This window comes from Coloeus monedula (genome assembly GCF_965178545.1).
Source record: "Coloeus monedula genome assembly, chromosome: 22".
Taxonomy (NCBI): Eukaryota; Metazoa; Chordata; class Aves; order Passeriformes; family Corvidae; genus Coloeus; species Coloeus monedula.
The window spans coordinates 2,161,585-2,183,250 of record NC_138802.1 but is presented as its reverse complement, the minus strand read 5'-3'; the positions used below and the strand labels follow the sequence as shown (position 1 = coordinate 2,183,250).

At 51.3% G+C, this 21,666-nt stretch overlaps 1 protein-coding gene across 1 annotated transcript; it reads left to right on the top strand.

Moving 5' to 3' along the window:
• The first annotated feature begins 121 nt into the window (after positions 1-121).
• On the top strand, positions 122-20,730 carry LOC309581244 (uncharacterized protein). Its single transcript, XM_082295732.1, has 14 exons — positions 122-316; positions 4,377-4,451; positions 5,633-5,682; positions 7,358-7,411; positions 11,173-11,323; positions 12,820-12,902; positions 14,064-14,225; positions 14,355-14,615; positions 15,176-15,333; positions 17,131-17,324; positions 17,470-17,537; positions 17,934-18,098; positions 19,314-19,385; positions 20,419-20,730. Exons 1-14 carry the CDS (start codon positions 130-132, stop codon positions 20,527-20,529), a joined length of 1,791 nt encoding a protein of 596 aa, XP_082151858.1. The 5' UTR covers positions 122-129; the 3' UTR covers positions 20,530-20,730.
• The last annotated feature ends 936 nt before the right edge of the window (positions 20,731-21,666 follow it).

The following is a 21,666-nucleotide window of genomic DNA, read 5'->3' as shown; positions in this document are numbered from 1 at the left end:
CGAGCCTGCGACCGCATCTTCCGGAGGGATCCGCGAGTTTGCGGAGGAAAGGAGCTGTTGGGCGAAAATAATCAGATGCTTTAGCAGCGCCGGCGAGGCAGCGCCGCATCACCGCGCTCCGGCCCCGCCATGGGCACCGGGATGTGCTCGAGGAGGCAGAAGGGGCTGCTGCAGACCGGCTTCTGCCTGCTCACCGTAGCGTGCCTGGGCTCCGGAGTTTTCCTCTACAACCACTTGCAGCAGAAGGTGCGGAACGCCGAAGCGCTGGCGCAGAAATACAAACAGCAGCAGGAAGCGCTGTCAGCCCAGCTCCAAGGTGAGTGACCCGCTCTGCATGTGTCTCCGGGTGTGTGTGTGTGTGTGCACATCCTGCCCCAACTTCTCTCCCTCGCAGCGTTACCTGCCGCTGGCTTTGCTGCCCAGCCACACGCAGGGTGCCCTGGGGACTTTAAAGGCTCTTCGCGCCTTTAAAGATGCTGCGCCTGTTTCCTTCTCCCTCCCTCCCCCCCCGCCTTTGGCTGTCTGGAATTAGAACAGCCTTGAGTCGCAGCAAAGGGGGATCGGAGCGTGTTGGATCGGCGAGCTCAGCTGCGTCACGTCTATTCCATTTCTTCTGCCTTTGGCTGCAAATCTAAACCCCCGTCACGCTAAATGTGAAGCAGGAGAAACGCAGGGGCTGCTCGGGCAGGCTCTGAGATGCGGCTCCGCTCTCTGCCCCGTGTGGAAGTGAGCAGGGAGGGAAGGGATCTTCCACTAAAGTTTGTTGTCACAGTCTGCTGCCCGTTGCCTTTGCAAGGCGATAAACCCACCTCGTTCTCAAGAGGTTGATCCGGGGCTAGAAAAGTCTTGCCAGCATTTTTGGGGCTGATGGATGCTGCAGATTTTTAGCTCCCTAAGAAGAGGGGAGGAGGAGGAGGAGAAAGAATTGGCTTTTCTGATCCCGCTGACCAGCACTTGGCTCCTCTGGCAGGAGCTGCCGGAGACCGGAAGGCAAACACAGCGTGTGGATTCCTCCTCCCCCTTTCTCCCCTCGTTTGTCCTCCTTACATAAATGCCTCACTGTGGGAAAATGGGATTTTAGCCCACGGGGAGATGTCGGCAGGGAAGGCTGAGGACACGCGGTTACTCCACCGCTGAACTCTTATCTCCTTTGTCTAGCCTATCATTCCAGCCTTACTGTGTCTGCCAAGGCGACGTTTCCAGCAGCTGTCACAGGATTTGGAGCCTCCGGAGGGATTTGCTGAGCTCCCCGTGGAGAGGTTTGGTGGGAATCCCCTCGGGGTAGCCAGCACTCGGGTGTGTAATGCTGGAGGACGGGCTGCCTCTGGAGTGCCCAAATCCATGTGGTCAAAATATTGTTCTACTCAAGGTCAAGAGATTAATTTCACCCTTTCCCCCCCCACCCCCCCCCCCACCAAAGAGTCAATTTAGATCACAGTGTTTATATGGGAGCTCTTCCCCGGCTAAAATCAAACACGGGGGATCTGTCGTGACCTCCGTGGATACATCCTACAGCCTGTATTGCTGGGGCATTCTGTGACTCAACGTTTATGCCTTTTAGGGTTAAATCCTCTCCCGGTGGTTCTGCGTGCAGTGCTGTGATGCAAATGGAGCATCCCACCGGGGCTGCTGGTGCCCGGGGCTGTGTGTTCCTGTCGGCAGAGTGCGGGGGGCTGGCTGTGTGTTCCACCCCACGAAACAAAACCCGGTCAGCCTTGGGGATTGATCTAAAGTGTGTTCAGCGCTATTATCTTATGGTTTGGTTCCATCTTTCCTCACTCCACGAGGCAATCAAACAGCTGCAGCTCAGTCCCAGCTCAATTTCCACCTGCATCCCGAGTTTGGGATGTGCAGAGACCGGCAGGGCAGAAGTTAACCCACTTTCCTCTCTTTTGTGTCAGCATCTCTGCTCCTCTTGGAGAGAGGGGCTGCTTCTCCAGAGAATGACAGTGGTAGCCTCAGAGAACCCCAGTTTTGGGAACAACAGGCCAACAACTGAGCCAAGCTCATGTTTTTTCCACCCAAATATGTGTCAATGGCAGAGCTGCAGCCTGTTGCTGGGGTTTCTAACCCCCGTCAGTCCTCCCAATCCTAAATACAGTTGTTGCTATGGCTACCCTTCTTTATTTTGAGAAGACACTCACTTGTCCAACAATTTTAACAAAGGCAAGGCTTCTTTTTGGGTTTGGCTGCCGGGAGAAACCTGGCAAGTGGCGGATGGGAGCGATGCTCATGGGACTCTCGCAGTACAGAGGTGTCTGGCACACGGGGCCGTGGCTCTGGTGCTGTGTCTGCTCCCTGCAGGGCTCTGGGGACAAACCTGGGGCTCTGGGCTCTGTCCTTGCACTTGTTGCATGACTTTAATTCCTGTGTCTTCTTCTGCACCTGGTCCTGCCTTTTCAGCAGGGGATTTCATTGTTTTGGCAGCTCCTTTGGCAGCAGGTGACGGTGCTTTAGAGCCGAGTCCTGGCTGGATTCCAGCCCGGATTTAGACACTGACCACCCTCCATTCTCTCTTGTAAAAGCAAATTGTTAAAGACTTCCTGGCTCCCTGGCCTCCGAACTGTGCGGTGCCAGTTTGGTCGGATGAGTTGTTGCTGTGTCTCACCACAGAGGTGAGGATAGAGTCAGAGAATTTGGATTATCCTGAGCTGGAAGGGACCCACTGGATCATCAAAGTCCCACTCTTGGCCCTGGACACCCCAAAGAGTTGAGACGCTGCTGTGTGCAGTGCTGACTCCCTGCTCTGTGTAAAGCTGAACCCACTTGCTCTGGGCTCTGGGGACCTGCAGGAATGGCAGGAGAGATTAAAACTTTCTTTTCAAGTCATTAGAGGTTGCTTCAGTTTATCTGACTTTTAAAAACAGGGTCAGGGAGAGCCAGATTTTGTGTTGTAAAATCCTGAATGAACAGCCAGTGATCCGGAGCTGTCCCTGAAGCCTCCCCTGCTCCGGGATGGCCTCGTCAGGATCTGTGGCTGTGGGTGTTAGCACAGCCCATTGCTACAGATGCTTCCCATTGGTGGTGGGAAGCTCCCATCACATCAAAGCCTTGCCCTCAGGAGCTCTGCTAGATAAGACTGCAAGAAAGTCAGATGTGAGAAGGTCGGAAAGTGAGTGCCCAGGGCTCCCAAATCCTCTGGGAAGTGGCTGATGTTCTCAAGCTGACAATTCCTTTGGACAAGGCTTTCTAGCACGGAGTGGAGAAGCACACACGACCCACGGCGTGCTCAGCTGGGGAAGCCCTCAGGGTGACATCTGAGCAGTCTGCTGGGAAAAGTGTTCCTAAAAATAAAGCTGTCATGGAGGAGACACTTGGACAGCTGCAGAGATATCCTTCCAGGTTGGAGCCACTGCTGGAATGCTTTGGACAATATCAAAGTCCGAGTGGAGTGGCCCAGCCCAGGGGAAGCATCTTCATCACTGGGATGTTAACAAAGATAAGGAAGGAGATAGCCTGGCTCAGCCGTGGCACTGCCCTTCCTGCCCCTTGAGGGAGGTCAGAAGAGACAGAGGAATTTGCTGCTCCAGCATGACCTGAGTGGGGCTGGCAGGCTCCACAGTCCCACTTGGAGTGAGAGCATGGGCTCCTTCAAGATTTCAGCAGGGAATGGATCAGCACTGGTTTCATGCACGCAGACATCTCCCCACTCGGTTCATTTTCCTGGACACCGTGTGTTACAGCATGATTTGCCCCCAAAGGTCTTGGCTCTGCTGGGATCTGGGCTCTGGAAGGTTTCTTTCATCACCTCTCCCTCTGAGTGCTGCCCAGTGCCATCCTGGCCCATCTGAGGGATGAGGAGCCTGTTGGAGCTGAGCGTGGTGGCACTCACACATCGGAGCGGATTCAAGCCACCATCCATCAGGAGGCTCCTCTGACACTTCCATTTGTCGGGTGGCTGCTCAGCCCTCTTTGTTCTCGAGCTGTTTTGTGTGTAATGGGCTGCTTGGTTCAGTTTTTCTCAGTGGGCTGGGTTGTGGAAGGGGAAAAAAAAATCTCTCTTCTGCACTGAGGGCTAGTCTCAATGGCTGGGTTGTAGAAGGGGGAAAACATCTCTCCTGCATGGTGCTGATGCCTTTACAGAACAGGGGATTCTGGCTGCTTGAGTCTGGCAGGGACTTGGCCCACAGAAACCCAGTTTAGCCACTGACCACTAAAACATCTCCTGGGCATCACAGCTTGGGCTCCAAAGCAAACCTGAGTGCAAATACTCACAATTTGTGGGTGAGACTGGTGTGTTTTATCGGGAACACCCATGGTCTGCAGCCTAAACGTTCTCTCCCTGCTCCAGGCAGGAGAATAAATATGTGCTAAAAAAAATCTGTGGGGAGAAATTTGAGGTTTTTGTCATGCTCTGCCTCTCACTGCTTCCACAGTGGTGTACGAGCACAGGTCCCGGCTGGAGCGGTCCCTGCAGAAGGAGCGAGGCGAGCACAAGAAGACAAAGGAAGGTGAGTCCCTGGCATGGGTGGCACAGCAGTGGCCAGGCAAACCCCCAGCTGTCCCCAAAGCCCCTCCTGCCTCAGTGTGGCTGTCACTCAGTGGAATTTGGGAACAGTGAAGTGGAAGTGGCGTGTCCAGTGCCCATGGGCAGAGGGTGCTGGCAGGTGGGCTCTGTTCTCTCCACTCCTACACTTGTCCTCAGGCCAATCTGTGAGTAACACTCCCCCTGTCGTGGTGTTTCAAGTGCTGACTAAACCTGGCACTGGTCTGTGCTTTTTCCTCGGAAAGATGTCAGCTTTCTCCCAGAAGTGAGCTGAAGATGCTGAGCTCTACGAGTGCTCGGTGCTATCAGCATCACTGCCCTCCACGGTGGACAATGCAGACTGTCAGGCCCTTCAGAGCTGGTGCACGGAAGGAGAAACAAACATGCAGGGGATTTTAAGACCATGAAACACAGCAGGAAGCAGAAAGCCAACAGATGAACTCATGTGCCTTTCAGCAGAGTGCTGTGCTTGGGTGTCAGGCCCCTCTGCACCGGATTGTTGTTGGCAACTTAAGAACTTGGGTTTTATCTTTAACAGTGGTGTGTGGGGTAACACCCCTGCTCCTCACTCGGGCATGCTCTGTGCTTCTGGGTGCTGGATCCAGCATCCAGGTTTGGCTGCAGCTCTGTGGCTGCCTGGCTGAGGCAGAAGCTGCATTTCTGTGCTGCCTCTTTAATTAATTTGGTGAGGAAATGGAGCACCCTAATACACGTTACCTTGTCGTGGGACCTTCCTGTTTTAAGGAGGTGGCAGAGATGAGATCAGCACATGAGTTTGGGTCTCACAGCTTTGGTTCCCCTTTTCCAGGGTCATCTCTTGTTTCAGAGCACCCCAAAAAGTTTTTCAGCTTCCTTGACATCAAGCTGCAGCTGTTTGTGTGCTCAAGTAGGAAATCACCAATGCACTCGCCTGTGGAATGGGAAAGGAAGGACATTTGGGTGGACAGCTCTCATGGAAAATACTCCCACCTTCCCAAGGGCATGGAATGATCTCCCAGCAGCATCTGCATTCCAGCTTATTGACTTGCAGCCTTTTGCTCAGCAAGGGGCTGAGTTCCTTCTTCCTTCCCCCTCCCCTCCAAAATACAAACCAGATCCTTGTGAAATTCCAGCTCATTAAATCGTCTCCTTTTCTCCCATTTCTAGATTTTTTAGTGTACAAGTTAGAAGCTCAGGAAGCTCTCAACAAGGAGAAGGTAGGTGTGGCTTATCCCAGGGTGTCTGTGGAACAATGGGAAATATTTTTTTCTGGTGCCACCAGGGTCGTGAGGCCACTGGAAGGCAGGGAAGGCTCCGTGTGTGCATGATACAGGCTGAACTTTGGCTGACTCCTCTGCTCAAGGAGTGTGTGAGGATTTACTCCATCTCAGGGAAAGGGCTGGAGCTGTTCTGCCTGTTCTCCCACGTGTGACAGCCGAGGAGACGATTCCCAGCTCCTGGTGTGGCAGGGGAACTGCTGCTCCATGGGACAGAAGAGGCCTGGGGAGGCTGAGTGCAAGGCTCACCAAGGGGAACAAGGGCAAGAAAGGCCATGGGGGTGCTGGGGAAAGCATATCCATTGTTTTCTGTCTCCAGGGATTGTCAGATGATTTTCACCAGCCTGTGGACTTCCCACTCAGCAGGGAAAAGGACTCTTCAGTGAGGGCTGGGAAGAAATGCATCCCTGGGATACAGTCTGTCACATTCACTCAAGTTATCAGGCTGGGTTTATTCCTTTTACCAGAGCATCTGGGGATGAGATGCTGGAGAAGGGGAATCACTTTTAGCCCACTCCTCTGGGAGTGAACGTCAGCCTGTGACAGAAAAATACCTGAATTTTTGAATGGTGGGCAAGTCCTTTGCAATCTGGGCTTTTTTGCTGGGGATATTTCAGACTGTAGTGAGGATTTATGGGGTATTTATCACATTGAATTGGGGACTGTAGTGGCAGTCCCATGGTGCTTCATTTGCTCTTCATGGTGCTGCTTCACTTTGCTCTGAAGTGCCCAAACCCAGATCCCAGCAGATGTTTGTGAACCTGCCTGTACTGGGGCTGTCCCCTCTCAGGTGCCACTGCTGCCCTGGGGACAAAGCCTTTGGGTGATGCACACCCTCTGTGAGGGGATGATGGTGCTGGGGTGAAGAACGGGGACACAGAGGAAGGAGGTGACACTTAGTGGGGCATGAGCTGAGCTGTTGGGCTGGTGCAGACCCCTCTGGAGGGGTGAATCCCTCTCCTCTGCTGCTTTGTGCCAGCTGAGCTCAGTTTGGCTGCTGTGCCTGGTTACAGAGTTTGCCCGAGGCTCACTCCATTGCCTAGTGATCTATTTTTTTGTGGAAACGGTGCAATTTCTGTGTGTGGGCGACAGCCTGAGCTCTGCTGCTTTCTCTGCCTCCCCCTCAGCTGCTGCCAGGAGAGCTCAGCCTTCAGGGAAGGGGATTTACTGTGCAAAGCTCCTTCAGCACCAGGCCTGGCCTGGATAAGGGGCTGAAGGCTGGGGAAACCCACTCTAAATGTGAATTAAACATGCAGTCAATGAGCTGCTTGATAGGTTGCTTGGAAAAAGTTCTTTGGGAAGGCTCTTTGAAAAGGTTCTTTGAAAAGGTTCTTTGAAAAGGTTCTTTGAGAAGGTTCTTTGGAAAGGTTCTTTGAAAAGGTTCTTTAAAAAGGTTCTTTGAAAAGGTTCTTTGAAAAGGTTCTTCGAAAAGGTTCTTCAAAAAGGTTCTTTTCCAGCCTTGCAAGCTCTGCTCGTCCTCATGGTGGGCTTGTCCCAGGCCCTGCCCATGGGTGTGAAGGGCCAGCAGGGATTTGGGCAGGTTCTGCGTGGTTTTTCTCCCTGCTGTGGATTTTTCTGGACTCTAATGCCACTGTTTGGATCTTTTTCTCCCCAGCAAGACTCCATGAACAGATATGGGGCCCTCAGTTCCCAGCACAAGATCCTGAAGGTAAGGGAGGTCTGTCTGCTGTGTTTTAAGGGATGGAGAATCCCAGGAAGGACTGAGGGATTCCTGCACTGAGGGACGAGGTCCCTGTTGATCCACATTCCTTCCTGACTGCTCAGGTCCAGGGCAGTTCCCTGTTTGTTCTGTCTCAGGTTACAGCTTTCACCTACACCTCGTGTCAATGGGAGCCTTTGTGCACTTTTATCACACGGGGTTTTGCTGTTTTCTCTGGGTCTCTCGGTGTGAAAATGGGTTTATTCATTGGAACTTGCCCTTTGGGCTCGTACAAAATATTCCAGCCCGTGGAAAAGGCTCAGAGCAGGGCAGCTTATAGCGTTTCATAGCGTTTGATAGAATTTTGTAGCATTTTATAGAATTTTATAGAGTTTTATACCATTTTATAGCTTATCACGTGCTCTACCTGAAGCATATCTTGATGTTCAATTTTGCTTTTGTTGGAACAACGCAACTGGAGGCTGCTGGGGTGGTTTTTTAAACGTTTTTAGTCCGAGCCTTGGCAGTGAAATGCTAATTTAACTCGGGGATGGAGAAAGAGGGCTGGGTTCCAGCAGCCCTGAGCACCTCTGGGCTGGATTTCCTGAGCTGAGCTGGACCTCCAGCTGCTGCCTGGCTTTTGGATTCAAACTTGGGGGAAAAGGGAAGTACAGTTCTGTCTCTTGGGTATTCTCCAGCTCTGTGGATTCTGGGAACGCTCTGCAATAGCAACATTCCTCTTCATAGCAACTGCAGGCTGAGCAGAATGCTCTGCTTTGCTTCTCTCAAGGGGACACTCAGAGCTTTTTTGTCCTGGCTCCCTTTCTCTTGCTTCCTTTTATTGAAGGGGTGGGAAAAAGAAAAAAAACCCCAACCATCTATTTTTTAAAACTACATTTACAGCTGCTGAAAGACAAAACCAGCCCTTGGGACTGTGGGAGATTTCAAACCCTCCCCCCCAATCAAGCTGAAAAAGCAGTTTTTAGCCCAGTTTCTGCTCGTTATGAGGCTGTGGGTAACACTTCTGGCACTGGGGCCCAGGCAAAAATGCTTCCCAGTGGAGCTGGCTTGCTCAGGAGGAAGATTGCTGCCAGGAATGTCATCACCTAGGAAATGGGACACGTCATGCTGAACAGAAGCAAGTGAGCTGGAGGTCCCAAATGTGACCAAAGGGTTCCATGAAGCCACACCAGCACATCTGGCTGTGGTGTTCCTGGCCACTGCTGCCACCCTGCTCTGTGCTGGAGTCCTCCCTCGGCGGCTGATCCACATCTGGAGCTGGCACAGAGGGGTGAGGGGCTTGACTTTGCCCAAAAATAGCAGCTGGAGTTGTTGCCTGTGTCTGGGTTCCTGCTGGGGCCGGGCTTTCTCCTCCAAGTCCTTTCTTCCTCATGAGTGGAGATGAAAATGCTTTGCTGCCATCACTGCAGGAGGCATCCTGGCATTCCCTGCAGCAGGCAAAGGAATTCTGACATGGACTTCCTGAAGCTGCTGGAGCATGAAAAATGAGGTGTGGCCTTCCTCTGCTTGTGGGTTAAACATCCAGCTTATTGAGTGTACTTTGTCCAGTTGCTGTCCACAAAGTTAAATCAGGGCAGAAATAGCTGGGTTTGAGGTGCTGTTATTGCCTTTTTCACCTGATCATTTCTCCCTTGGGGAGAGAGATTTGAAACATCCTGGGCACTCTCTGCTGTTTAATGATAAGAGAAGTTGCTGCTCTGAATCCTTCCAGCTGAGTGCAAGATCTCCTGATTTTTGGGACATGAGCTGCCTTGGGAATGATATGATTTCCCTGTTTTGCATTGTGAGGGACCCAGAAATGCCAGGACAGCATCTCATCCCTCACCCCAGCTGCACTAAACATCATTTACACAACATCCATGGGCTGTGTCCTGCAGCTGCTGCTTGACTGAGTAAAACAGCAGAACTGTGAGCTGGGGAAGGGAATATTCTCACTCAGGTGGACATGGGAGATTCCTGGGTTCCTCAGGATACCTGGCCTTGGTGGGACTGACTCAGTCAGGCTCGCAGATAATTGAATTCTCTGAAAAGCAATCCCACGTGGGGTGTTCCAGACCTCCTGCCTGCAGCTCCTGCAGCAGCACCTTTGGATTCCTCCTGGAGTTTGCACACCCTGGTCCCAGACAGCCTCAGAAAGCAGCTGGGAGTGGGGATGCTCCCCACTTCTCTCCTTCCCCAGCCTCCTGCTGCTGTCAGAGGACGAATATTTCCCCCCTTCTTCCTGCCTGGGAGCAATCTGGGGACACTAATTATGCACATCACCTTGCAGGCAGAATGTGGCTTAGAAATTAATTGGCCTGAGCTGATGAGGACTTAAAATCCCTTGAATTTCACAAGAGTTTCTTGTTTAAATCAATCTTCCTTGCTAATGCTGTGGCTTCCAATGTGTTTGGTATCAAAATGATTTTAGGGAAGGGGTTCCTCTGCAGTGCTTTCTGCTAGGGGCTCTGATGAGAGCTCTAAGTACCTTTGAAAGCCAAAGCAGGAGTCTCCAGTTCTCTTTATTTTGCCTCTGGATCTTGTGATCTGATTAACCTGACATCCTTGTCTCTCTTCTTTGTTCTGCCTCTGGGACCCCTCCATCTTTTCCTCTGCACTGCCTGTATTTTTGGAGCACAGCTACATCTCTTTAAGTGGAGGATAATTGCTTCAGGGGGGATGCCTGGGCCACAGACACTTTGTTTTCCTGGAGATAAACGCGAGCATCGATAGCATTTAGAGGTTTGGGGTTTTTAAAACAAGATTTGTATTTTTTTTACCTCCCCGGAAGCCTGATTGAAATGGCTGCCTGAGTCCTGAGGAGGGATTGTGTGGCAGGGCCAGGGTTCACCTGAGAGCCAGTCAATCTGCATACATAATTGGTGTTGACAAACTGGATGTGGAAGGAAATCTCTGGGTTACCATGGTAACAAAAAAAAAGGAGGTGATTTCTGGTTCAGCGGGTCCCAGCAAAAGGATGTTTCTGTGTGGTTTGTTCCGGGGCTCTGCAAGAGGGGAGGGGAGAAGAGAGCAGCTTTCCAGCCCACTTTTATCTGGTGAATCCTTGGCCTGCTTGGAATTGTCCATGGACTTGTGAGAGTCTCGTTACCCTGGAACCGGATGCCTGCGAGCCCTGGGGTGCTGTGGGGAACGTGGGCTCTCCCTGGGTTCTGCCAGAGGATCCCTGCACAAGCTCTCCCCTCCTGTTGTAGCAGCTCTGAGGAGTGGCTGGGAGAACTTCCAGGCTGTTGGGAAGCAAAGCAAGCAGAGGGAAAACCGCTGGGTGTCCAGGTGTGTGTCCAACCCCTGAGGAGGGTCACGGGAATTAGACCCTGTCCCTGTTCAAAGGTGACAATTCCCATCCTGCTGTGTGCTGGTGCTCCATGGCAAGGAGCAGGGAATGTCCTTCAGATGTCTGGGATCTCTGGGAAAGCCCTTGGATTTGTGTTCCACAGGGATGTGGTTTGATACCAGCAGATGTCAAGGCCTGCACTGCGATGGATTCCTGCAGGGAGGAGCAGGTGCAGCTCCTGACTCTGTCCCAGAAAGGGACTTGTCACCAATTCTGCCTCCAAGGAGACCCCCAAAACCTCTTCCCAAAGTGGAATTTAGTTGGCATTTCACATCTTCCCCTGGACCACCGAGCACAGAGAGTGTTTGATTGTACCTGGGATTTCTGGCTGCCCCCTCAAGCAACTCATTAAACACACACTTGGCAATAGCTAAATCACTCCTCTTGTTCTGACTCTGTGCCTTCTTCTCCTCCCCAGAACCAGCACGATGATGTCAAGAAGCAGCTGCTGGACCTGCAGCTGCAGCACAACAGCCTGAAACTGGAACACCGCAAGAGCCTGGAGACCCACAGCCAGAAATTTGCCCAGCTGCAGCAGGAGAAGGACAGCGAGGTCACCAACCTGCAGGGTGAGGGTGATAAAAACTGAGAAAACACCAGGCAGGGGAAGGACTGGGATCAAGAGAGGGCAGAGATTCCTCTGCAGGCCCCCAAAAACACCCCCAGGAACAATTTTGTGGGACAATGTGCAGTGTCTTGGCCTCAGCTGGAGCATTGTCCTGCCTCAGGTGGTGGTGCAGGAACAAATCCTGCAAATTCTGGCATTGGAGCTTGGGAGCAAAATGAAACACACTTTTTGTAATTAATGGTGTAGGTCTGTAAAATGCAATTTAATAGTGCAGGTGTTGTAGGCAATGCTGATCCCTTTAATTCCCAAACAGTGGTTTTTATTTATTCTGCTGTTTAATTACATCGTGGGGCTTTTAAGGTTTGCATCTGTTCCTACTTGATGAGGTCTGGAACATCAAAATCTGCTCCTGTGTGTTTGGGTTTTTTCCTCTGCTCAGCAAAGCCCAGTGTAATATCTGATGAGCTTTTGGGTTGGAAGGGGGGAAATTGAGGACAAGTAAGTGAAACCTAAATATTTGATTGTCTCTCTTCCTGAAATGCACATTGTTAGAGTGGGATGGAGGGGTTTTTGCTAGATTGTCTCTCACTGAGAGCTCCATTCTCAGTCTGATGTCAACCTTCACTGCAAGGCAAGAGCACAGCACCCAACCTCAGAGGTGAAATGTGTTCTCTCAGGGCTGAATATAAAGAAAAGAAACCCCCTGTAATCAGAAATATCTGTAATTTTGAGCCTTGTGTGCAATTCATCCTATTGCAGTCATGGAAAAATTCCCATCCCAGCCCATAGTGCAGAGAAACCCAGTTCATCCTGCTCTGGGGATGTTCTGAGAGATCCAGGATCCAAAATAAGGCTGGCATTTTGGGACACAGCCTTTCCTTTCCATCCGAGGGTACACGGTGACATCCAAACCCCGGCACATCGCGTGCCCTGGAGCTGAAGCACTCAGGAGTGTGCAAAGAGCTTGAAAAAGCCCAACCTGGAGGCTGCAAGGCACAACTGTTCCTTAAAAGCCCAGGAATAAACATGCCTGAGGACAGAACTGTCCCATGATTATTTTCTCCAAGTGGGTCATGGGGTTTTTTTTTTGGTTGGTACCATCAAGAGGCAGCTTCTCTGTGCAGCAGGAGGGAATCTGTGGGCTCAGCAGAGCTGGCACATCCCTCTTGGGGTTCTTCCTTAAGCTTCCAGTTCCTCCAGGAAGGGGCAGTGACTCCCTGCTCCCCCTTCTCTTCATCTGCAAGGGGGAAGTGGAGTAAAAACCCAAATTATCTGACTTCTGTGGCAAACAGAGTGAGAGCCTGAGCTGAGAGCAGGAGTTAGGAAAGAGTCTGGAGAGAAGGAATTCCTGGGAGTGCTGGAAGGAATGATGAGCAGGTTTGTAATTGCTGGGCTTGGAGGGATCTGTGAGGTGAAGAGGAATTTGTGGTGAGAAAGGGAGATGCTACACTTGAAAAAATCCCTCTTTTAAGGAAATTTCTTCTTCTCCTCCTGCAGACACGGTGTTTAAACTCAGAGAAGAGAGCAAGCTCCTCAGGAAGGCCCACCAGGAGGTTCACTCCCAGCTCCTCAATGCCCAGGTAACCACCTGGGCTCTGCATTCCAATATTCTCTAAACAGTAAATCCTGCCACCAGCTGTATTCCAGGGTGGTGAGTTGCCTGAAACAGTGCTGGGAGGTGTTGGGAGTGTAGATCCACTCTGTAAAATTCTCCAGTCTGGAATCTGTCCCAGCAGCTGAAAATACAAGTTTGCTGCCCAAAGTCCCTGAATTCCCAGCCCTGGAATGCCTCCCCACATCCCAAATACTTCCAAGTGATGGTGGATTGATGGGTACAAGTTTTGCCTCCATCTGGTTTGTCCTGACTGGAAGTTTCCAATGAGTTCATATCCCAGGAACTCTTCTTGGCTGCCTTTTCCTTGTTCCTTTTATGTTTGCTTTGCTGAGGGGTTTTGTTGGTGTTTATTTGGATTTTAATGTTAATTTTAAGGTCATATTTCAGAGGGAAGAACTGAAATCAACAGAGCCTGCTCAGGAATTAATTTCCTGCTAAACTTTGCTTGCTGCTTGGAAGTTTTCCCACTCTGCCAAGTCCCTAATTTGGTCCATTTCCAGCACATGAAAAGGTCTCCCCCCTCAATTTCCTATAAATAACCAGGGTGGAAATGAGGAGGTTTTCCTGAGTGGCTTTTGGCTTTTTCAAGCCCTGCTTTTCAGGGTTGGGGATGAATGAAAGAAGCTGCAGGAGAGAGAGGAGGGTTGCATTTGCTTACCCAGTCCAGGAGAATCGATTTTCCTTTGTCTTGCAAAGTAAATTGGATTGTCAGGAAGGATTATGCCAATTATTGTCAGCCCTGCTGGGATGAGCACATCCAGGGGGAAATGCCTCCACTGGAAGGAAATGAGGTGACCTGGAGGTACAGGAGGAGAGGGAGGCCAGGAGTGCCAGGATACAATCCGTGTGCCAAGGCAGGAGTTAATCCATGGCTCCTGCACTGAACAGCATCAGGAAAAGGATCAGTGCAACAGCTCAGCACTTCACAAAGGGGAAATGCAGAATATCCATGAAATCTGGAGGGAAATCTGGGTTTGTCTTTAATGGTCGTGGATTTTCTCCAACCTTTCATATGTATAAAATACAGATTTTCTTTAGAATGTACCTCTGCCAAAGAGTGGCTCTTGCCAGCAGGGAGATGTTTAACCCTGTGTGAGGTTTCTCCGTGTCCTTCTCCCCCCTTCAGGCCCAGATGGAAGAGTTCAGGCAGCTCAAGGAAGCTCTCCAGAAGATGCCAGGCTTGAGAGGAGGAGGAGGAGGAGGAGGAGGAGGAGGAGGAGGAGGAGGTGGGAAGGGGCAGCAGCCCCTGGTGCCAGCCAGCAGCCAGCTGCAGCCAGGGAGGCAGAAGGTGTGGTATTCCCAGGAAAACCCAGGGAGCAGCATTCTGCAGGGCTCCTGGGGCTTTAAAATAACCATCCCAGCTCCCTCCAGCTGAGAATTCACTCTTGTCCTTCCTTCCTTCCTTCCTTCCCTGCAGGCTTTCCAGGCCAGCCAGGAGAACCGTCCCGCCGGGAACGCGCTGCCCTCCGCGGCGCCCGGCGCTCAGCAGCCGGCGGGGCAGGGATCCCACAGCCACGACGGCCCCAGGCCACAGCCACACGTGCCCTTCACCCAGCCAGCCCCAGCACACGATGCCAACTCGCTGCCAGAGGCCGTGCCAGCCTGGCCAGCGCAGCACGGGGACGGCCATGTGGTCAGGTTCACCCGCACCATGAACAGCCTGCCCAACGGGAACCCAGTAGGTTCCGCACTGGTTTCGTGTGGTCTTGGCTTGTGAAGAGCTCAGAGTTCTGGGATTTGTGGTGCTGTGAGTGTGGGTGGTGCTGGCCTCAGGTTTAACACGCTGAGGAGTTGGTGGTTTCACAGCCAGGCTCAGGGGTTCTTCTGTGAAGTGTGCAAAGAGTAAATCATCACGGTAGCCCCCCCCTCCCAGCCTTCCTGGGGTGGTTGAGAGGGAGTTATGGACTGCAAATCTCTAAAAAAAGACAATAATTGCAGTGTGGCTGGGCTTTAATTACAGTAATGTCAATGTGTGGGGGTGTTTTAAGGTAGTTTTGTTGTTCCTCTTTTCCTGGAGATTCACCTACCCCAGACAAGCCCAGGTCACGTAGGATCTGAATGATTCCTTTTAGGCTGTATTAAGGAGGAGTCTTCTACTGCAGGGTGGGCAGGACTGTTGATTTCTTTGGGATCATTTCAGAATGTTTGTTCTTTGATAAAGGATGTTCTGGCCCATAAACGTGTCCAGATTTGGGGGGTATTTGATAGCCCAGGTGTATCCTTGTGTCTCCTCTGCAGGACATGAAGATGGTGATGCGCATCCAGGTGCGAAGCCACGAGGAGAGCCAGGCTCCTGGGCTGTCCCTGGCCGACCCAAGACAGCCTTCTCCAGCAGAAAAACCTCCTATGCTGGACAGCCACCACTCAGCAGGGAACAGACAGGTGCAAATGCAAAGGTTGGTGACACAAAACTCTTCCAGTCTCAGCGTTCGGGGTGAAGGTGCCAAACAGGAACATCCCAGGTCTCTCTCTCCTTGTGTTTATTGTGGGTCTGTTTGAAAGATGTTGGAGGAACAGCTTTTTTTTTGGTGTGTTACTGGTATTGGTGGAATTCCTGGGAGTCTGGTCAGGGCTCAGGATCCAGTGGATGCTGTGCAGGCACAGGGGAAGCTGTTTATTGTCTCAGCAGCACTGGCAGGAGACTGCTCTGTTCTGAAAAAGGAAGAAAATGGCTCTCTGTGGCTGCAATAAATCAAAGTCTGGCCACACTCCAAAAAGTGACTCTGAAAATAGTGAAAAAAGTGACTCCTTTAACTTATTTATCCCCTGAGTGTGTGCAGGTCGTGTCTGTTCAGTTTATTGGAGCAAACAGGATTTCATTTCTGTTTTATCTGTAGAGGAAACTTCTGGATTTCATTCTAGACTCAGCCTGATCCTGCCCTTTCTTCCCTTCTATTTTTGTCTGTTCACTTAACCTGTGCCCTTTCGAGGGCAGAGACTGTGCTTTGCTTATTTCTTTAACTGGCCACGTCCTCCCCAAAGTGCTGGGATAAATCACATCTGCAGGGACACAGCTGGAACAGCTCCGGGGATGTTGTGGTTGCTGCAGGCAGGGCCGGGCGTGGCTGTGACTGAAGGTGAGGGTTGTGATGGCAGAATGGCCTTTCCTCACCATGCAGAGCCCAGCCAGGTTCCTGTCACCGTGTGAGGCAGAAAATGCAAACATTGATTTGTTTGGCGAGAGATTTCGGGGAGAACAGGGACCCCGGGGTGTCTGGTGTGCTTTGCTTTTCCTGGAGCTCTCACCGGGGAGTTACAGAGCAGCTGGAGGCTGTTGTTTACACGGGCTGAGATTTGTGATAAGGAGCACACAACCCAACCCTGCCAGAGCCAAGAGCAACACGGGGCTGCAGCAGAGCACAAAGGGGCCCCACAGCCAGGAACTGCTGCCCTGGGAGGCTCTGACCAGCGGGTTCCAGATGAGCTCCTGGTGGCCAACTGGCATTTTAATGGTTTTATAATGGGGAAGTCTGAGCTGAGGGCTGGATTGGGATTTTCCTCACTGGAGAGTTTGTGTGCTGGCTTAAAGAGCTGCTGAAGCTCAGGCTATTTGTCCTTTCCATCAGTTAAAACCTGAAATGTCTTAAATAGGTTTTTAAATCTCATGTAGAGGACAGGCTGGAGCAAGCAGTCATCCTGCTTGGAACTGCTGTAACTTACTGGGGTTAAAAGGTTTTGCTTCACTTATTTTTGAGTCCCTACCACTGGGATGTCATCCCTTCTTTGCTTCTGAAGCTGTCCCTGACTAAGGCTATTGAGCTATTTGGGAAGCATTCATTTTACTTTAGCAGCATCTTCATTTTCCATGAAGTCGGGACAATAAAGGAGACTTGTGGTTTCGGTGTTTTTAAACCCTTAGACGTGTGTGTTTGGGTATGTGTGAGGCAGGAGTAAGAATCTATTCAGAATTGGAGTTTACTGCTACATGGATGTCATTGTCATATGAATAATATTAAGGGAGTTCTACCATAAATTGTATTTACAAAGCAGAACTTATTTCGTACTCTGTGCCATATTAAATGTTCTTTTCCAAGCAGATATCACTGTAATTAATACAACCTGCTAGTTTTGACCAAAAGAAGTTAAATTAAGCCAGACTTCTGCATGTGTTGGAGTATTTTTTTGCTCTGCTTGCCATTATGAAATGGTTTTATGGAACATGTACTGAGGCTGGGGGTTCTGTTTGGTTGCAGCTGGAAGGACCTCGTTAGCAAGGTGAACGCCCAGATGGACGAGGAACAAGCCCATGGGTACCCCAAGAACCTTCACTTTGCCCCCAAGGCCGGGCAGGAGGTGCAGAGGGGCAGCCCCCAGCCCCCCAGCCCGAGGAGAGGGCCAGAGCAGGGGGTAGAGAAGGAGAGGGCGGATGAGGAGGAGCTGGAAATGGGTATGGAAATGTTTCATTCATGGCATTGAATTCCTCTGCACACACTCACAGAGCATTGGCAGGTCGAGATAAACCACCAGACTGGTGGCAGTGGCTTTAAGGAGACCCCACTGACTGTCCCTGTCCCTGTCTCTGTCCCTTGCAGATGCAGGAGTGATCGAGAGGGAGGAGAACGAGCACTCACAGAAAGAGGCTGTTGTCCAGGAGCCCATGGTGAGTAACCACAGCATCATAAAGCCACTCAGTGCTCTGGGAGGGACCTTAAAAATCCCTCATCCCACCCCCTGCCATGGCAGGGACACTCTCCACGATCCCAGGCTGCTCCAGCCTGGCTGTGAAAAGGCTGCTGCCGTGTTTCATCTGGCTTGGAATAAGAATCCAATAAATCAATAATGACCCAGAAGTTTCTATCATGTGCAACTCCAAACTCCTTGGATCTGGAGGGATTCAGAGGGATAACAAAGACTGGTTTGGGGATTTTTTTAACAAACATTAATAGGCTTGGTGAGGTGCAACCAAGTGCTCCAGGCCGGTGCTCCTGCTCACTGGGGAAGGGATTGTTCTGCCTCCTGAGGGAATGTCCTGCCAGGTATTTCTTTTCTTGTCCAGATGCCAGATGATGCTGCAGATCCTGCCCAGGACCCCAATAACCAAGGTGAGGATGAGTTTGAGGAGGCTGAGCTGGAGAGACCCGACTTTGAGGAGAAGGTGGGAGGCTCTGAGAAGTTCAAGGAGCCCAGCATCAAAGAAGAGTCCAAGGAGAAGCCACCAAAGGTGACTGACTGGGACAACCAGCAGGGCCAGGGAGGGATGCCCAGCTGTGGGTGGGTGGGCAGAGAGCTTAAGGACTGAAAGGAAAACATCATATTCCTGGATGGATCCATAATCCCACTGGCAGGCAGGAGAAAGCTCTTTAGCAAGTTGATCAAAACCAACCTAATTTTTCTTCCACTGGTTGTAATGGAGCTTGAAATTTACATTCCATAGGACTTTTTGGTTCTTTGTTTTGATTCTGCTTGTGTTTCTTACCACTACAATCAGCTGTGCAACTCCAACTCCGGGGTAGAGTGGAGCAGAATAAGGCAAGGTGCCAGAGTTTAGGAAATTATCTTTTAACCAAGTGCCAGAGCTTGCTCTGGCCTCGTCCTCTCTGCTTGTTAAGTCCCTCCTGGCATTTGCAACACCTTCATGGCTGGAGAGATGTGGAATAGGGCATGGCTCACTCCCAGCTGCTCCTGGAGAGGGGCTGGGACTTTTCATGCCCTTGGGACCAGAACCAGAGACAATAATCTGAGTCTGTGCTCGGTGCTGGTCAGTGCAGCCCTGTCCAAGGCTCCTGGCAGCAGCAACAACATGTGAGAGCTCTGCCTCCTTGTTTGCCTCCTTGCAGATGGAATCCATTTATTTAACAAAGTGTTTCTTGCTGCCTGAAGCCAGACTCTGCATCAGGGAAATGTTCATTTGTTTTGACAAGCAGCTGAACGTTTAAAAAAGGAGTGTTTTATCTGTCAGGCTCTAAAATCATGATTAATAGTGGGATTAAGAAAGAAAAAAAGAAATCCAGGCCAATGAAATCAAATAGAAGAGAGATGCTGGCACCAGCAGAGCAACACCTCCTTGAGATTGGTGCAAATGTGGAAAGAATTAGTGGCATAAATACCTGGCTTTCAGATCTGGCTGTGCTGTACTCACTAAAGCTCTACCCTCAAAGTTTCCCTGAGTCCTGGGGCTTGAGGCAACAGCCCCAGGGCCCTCCTGCTGCAGGAGAGACCTCCCTCTCCAAGTGGAAGGAGCTGCCAGCAGGTGGGAAAAGAGACTGGGTGAAGAAAGTAAATGGAGTTGGGGTTGCCTGATTGTCCCTCTGCTCCCCCTGATTCCCAGTGCAGCCCAGACTTCCAGACCTGGGGCTCTGATCCAGGGAGCTGTGTCCCTGGCAGGGAATGGGAGCAGGCTGGGGCACTCTCAACTGTGTCTGGCTGTGTTTTTCAGGATGCTGGCAGACCTGCCAAGCCCAGGGAAGACCCATTGGACGACTACCAAGAAGATCAGGAGCAAGAAATTGTACGACACCAAGGTTCTTCCTCTTTCCCTCTCTGGTGTGGCGTCACCTGGGTGTGTTGGCAGCCAGAAGCTGGGGAGGACTCAGCTTTTAGGGACTCCAGGTCTGCCTCTGCCTGCTCAGTGAGGTCTCCAGAGCAAACCTGGAGCCCACTGCTCCCTTTTCCCAGTGTTCAGAGCACCCTTTGTGCCCTGTGTCCCGTCCTCCTTTCGGTCTGCATCCACCTGCAGCAGCTCAGCTGTGGGATACTTCTCAAGCAGCAACTGGGAGGAATTACAGGAGGAATTGCAGGAGGAATCACAGGCTCTGCCAGTGCAGCAAGGCCAGCTCAATGTGTTTCTTCAAGCACGGGCTAGAGAGGATCACCCTGATGCCTTTTGGCTCACAGAGATAGAAATGAAGCCTCTTCCAGCCTCATTGATTCTCTCCCTGCCCTTTGTGAGTGGCTCCTGAGGGTTTTTTCTGCAGTTTCATCGGGATTGCTGAGGAGTTAAAGGTTTGGGCTGCCCGCTGGGAATGAAGGGAGTGGGGAAATAAGGGGTGGGCAGAGCAGAGGTGGTGTCAGGTCTCCTTCCCCTGTGTGAATCCAGGCCTCTTGTAGGTGTCTACACTGGATGGCTGGAGCTAAAAGCATCCATGGAGGCTGTGCTGGCTGCTGCACATCATGGGTGGGGTTCGTGACACAGTTTTAAATGTGGTGGATGGAGGATATCTGCCACTCTTATCAGCTCCTCCTATCAGCTCCTCCTATCAGCTCCTCATGCAGCAGAGGCAACAGGCTGAGACATCAAAGTTGCATTGTACTGCCAGGATATTAAATGTGCTTAAAACACCCTGGCTGATCATGGCAACACCTCTGTGTCCTGCCAGTGATACCTGAAGGTCAATGGCAGAGGTGGATTCTTCCCTGTTTTCCCAGGTTTCCAAAGCTGGGCTGCTTTGGTGGGACAGCTGTGCTCGGGAGCAGCGTGGTGTGCTGTCATTTAGGGTCTCCCTTGCTGATTTTTCCTTCCTGGCTGTTCCCTGTGCCCCCAGGAGGATCATGGAGGTGAGGTGGATGACAACGATGACCTGGAGCTTGTCCAAGAGCGGAGGGACCGTGTGGGAATGCAGGGAGCTGGTGGCAAGAAGGATGACTACTTCTGAAAGCTGCTGAAGGAAAACGGGATACTGCAGGAACGAGGGGATGGGAACTCCTCCTGGGAACTGGCTCCTGTATTAAACACTGCCCAGAACAAAGGCAGGAGGAGGAAACTGTCTGCAGGCCCTTGCAGGGGGTTTGCAGACCAGAATTCCATCTCGGTGTGGGGCCGCCGCTGCCTCCCCGGGCGATTGGGAGCGCTCTCAGACTGGGAATGATCTTATCCTGCTGCTTTTCTTGGAAGCACTTTTTGATTTACTGTGTTCTCCACCCTCTTGTTTTTCACATCCCCTTTCGAAGCTGGAGAGGGTTTCTTTGGTGGGTTTTGGGGGGTGTTTTTCACCCCCCTGGGCAGCGGAGGGGTGCCTGAGCTGGTCCCTGGACTCACTCGACTGATCTCTAATACAAAAGAATCTGTCTTCATAAATTACTTTACTCAGAAGTGTTTCTTTAACACACACCCTTTGCTCCCCTCTGAGTAGGGTGGGGAGGGAATCAGAAGAAGTTTCCTGCTCTTTGTCTGGAGCTGTGCAAGAGCACCAGCCATGGCCAGCAGCGTGTGTGTGTGTGGATGTGAACACCTGGACCCCCTTCCTGGTGCAGAGACCCTCCAGAGACTCGGAGCAGATCCTTGTAGAGTTCTCCTTTCCTTGGCTTTGAGCTGTGACAGTCCTGCTGGGCTCGGAGTGTCCCCATGGAATGCTGTTGCCATGGAACCCTGATGTCCTGGGCCCCTGGAGGTGAGGGATGGCCTGAGCTAAGACAGCTCTAAGACAGGGACAGCCACACCAAGAAACGGGAAAGAAGGAATATTTGCAGCCCAACGAATGCAGTTCCAACCTACTTGGCTTATTTCCAGTCTCCCAGTGTTTGACTGGGAACTAAGATAAATTTTGCTCCTTTTTAATTGGCAAGTTGGGTATTTCTTGTGTTGATGCAGTAGATTGAAACTTGTGGTACTTTACTTGGCCTCCAAAAGACATCTTACCTGACCTCAGGGAGAAAGAAGGAACAGTCAGGTGGAATTTAAAATGAAAGGAGAATGGGCTTAATCACGATATGTCAAAGCCCAGGACCTGTTTTAAGTGATAAGAACAGGGCAGAGCTGTCACACCCCCTGCCCTGTGCCAGACCCTGTGTCT